The sequence below is a fragment of the Otolemur garnettii genome, unplaced genomic scaffold (assembly GCF_000181295.1).
Source record: "Otolemur garnettii isolate 467f Iridium unplaced genomic scaffold, OtoGar3 scaffold00279, whole genome shotgun sequence".
NCBI classification, from domain to species: domain Eukaryota; kingdom Metazoa; phylum Chordata; class Mammalia; order Primates; family Galagidae; genus Otolemur; species Otolemur garnettii.
The window spans coordinates 1,060,325-1,062,301 of record NW_003852674.1 but is presented as its reverse complement, the minus strand read 5'-3'; the positions used below and the strand labels follow the sequence as shown (position 1 = coordinate 1,062,301).

Here is a 1,977-nt window from a genome sequence, read left to right as displayed (position 1 = left end):
CTTGTAGAAAATCAGTTAATTATTAAAATATTATAGTAGTTCCACCTTACTTGAGGGTTCCCTTTCTGCAGTGTGAGTTACCACTGCTGTATGAAAATATAAAATGGAAAATTTTGGAAATACATGGTTCATATGTTTTTAAGTTGTGCACTGTTCTGAGTAGCATGATGATATCTTGCACCATCCAACTTCATCCAGCTGGGGACATGATTCATCTCTCTGTCCAGTGTATCCAAATTGTACTATATTCCCCACCCATTAGCCACTTAGTAGCCGTCTCAGTTATGAAGTAAAGCGTCAAGGTCTTGAAGTCCTTATATTCATAAAGTCTTTATTTCACTTAATAATGACACACACACACAAAAAAAAACACCAAAAGTACGGATGCTGATAATTTTAATATGCCAAAGAGAAGCTATAAAATGTTTCCTGTCACCTTTCATGGAAAAAGGTGAACATTCTTGATTTAATAAGAAAAGAAAAAAATTGTATGCTGAGGTTGTTAAGATCTACAGTAAGAACAAATTTTCTATCTTTTAAATTGTTAGGAAGGAAAATAAATTTGTGCTGGTTTTGCTGTCACACCTCCAAATGCAAAAGTGACAGCCATGATGCATGATAAGTGGTTAGATAAAAAGGAAAAGGCATCAGATTCATGGTTGGAAGACATGAACAGAAATATGTTTCAACTGACAGCAATCTTGTTGGGTACTACTGGTAATTTCAGGTATCCACTGGAGGTCTCAGGACATATTCCCAAACATAAGGTGGGGTCACTATATTTGAAATACAATCAAATTAATATTTGGCAAGTCTATTTCCTGTATTGGTCAACCAGTAGATTATCTAAAGAGAGGGAATTGTGAGAAGTCACAGGAGGAGCTGAAGATGACCATTTCTTTTGCCAAGACTGAACATAGCCAGTTATAGGCTTTGTAGTAAAAGTTATAGGCTGTATAGTAACTTTGTTACTGCTTTATTCAAAATTGTCCCTTGTTCAGAACCCTGATATTTTTCAAAAATTACCAGATCCTCAAAATTCCAGTTCACTGTTTAAATCCCATGAAAGTTCCACAGCTACGTAAGTCTTTAGACAGAGACTATTTAAGTTCCAAGGTGATGATGCAGTCCTGCATTCATATGTTCAAACTCATAGCAGTGTATGCACTTTCTTTAAAAAGTGGTTACCTTTCCTGGGGACACACACCTCCCCAGAGCCTTGCATAGGGCCCCTGTGACATCCTTGTTCCTGAGGCTATAAATGAGTGGGTTGAGCATGGGTGTGAGGATGGTGTAGAAGGCGGACACAGCTTTGTCCTGGTCAGGGGTGTGGTAAGAGTGAGGCAGCACGTATGTGTACATAGCAGCCCCATAGAAGAGACTGACAACCACCATATGTGAGGAGCAGGTGGCTACAGCCTTTCTCCTTCCCTCTGCCTCACTCATCCTATAAACAGTAATGAGAATTCTTGTGTAGGATGCTGAGATAACAGAGAAAGGGATGAGGAGCATTAGGATACAGCAGACATACATGGCTGTCTCATAGGTAGATGTGTCTATACAGGAGAGCTTCAAAAGGGCAGGGACCTCACAGAAGAAGTGGTTGATTTCCCGAGAGGCACAGAAGGGGAACTGCATGGTGACTGGGGTGAGCAAGAATCCATCTATAGATCCTCCCAGCCAGGCTGCTGCCACAATCAATGAGCACACCTTGCGGCTCATAAGTACAGGGTAACGCAGAGGGTTGCAGATGGCTACATAGCGGTCATAAGACATGAGTCCCAGGAGGAAAAACTCAGCTCCTGCCAAAGTCAGGTAGAGGAAGTGTTGGGCAGTGCATCCTGCAAAGGAAATGACCCTCTGGTTCATCACCTGATCAACCAGCATCTTAGGCACAATGGTGGAAATGTAGAGGATGTCCATGAGGGAAAGCTGGCTGAGCAGGAAGTACATGGGGGTGTGGAGGCGACTGTCTAT

At 41.6% G+C, this 1,977-nt stretch overlaps 1 protein-coding gene across 1 annotated transcript; it reads right to left on the bottom strand.

Moving 5' to 3' along the window:
- Positions 1–1,173: 1,173 nt before the first annotated feature.
- Positions 1,174–1,971, bottom strand: LOC100951962 (olfactory receptor 2T27). Its single transcript, XM_023508830.1, has one exon. The coding sequence runs from the start codon at positions 1,951–1,953 to the stop codon at positions 1,174–1,176; it is 780 nt and encodes a 259-aa protein (XP_023364598.1). The 5' UTR covers positions 1,954–1,971.
- Positions 1,972–1,977: the final 6 nt, after the last annotated feature.

Bases quoted from the DNA above. Each gene is read 5' to 3' on its own strand.
- LOC100951962 (XM_023508830.1), bottom strand. From the start codon at position 1,953: ATGTACTTCCTGCTCAGCCAGCTTTCCCTCATGGACATCCTCTACATT.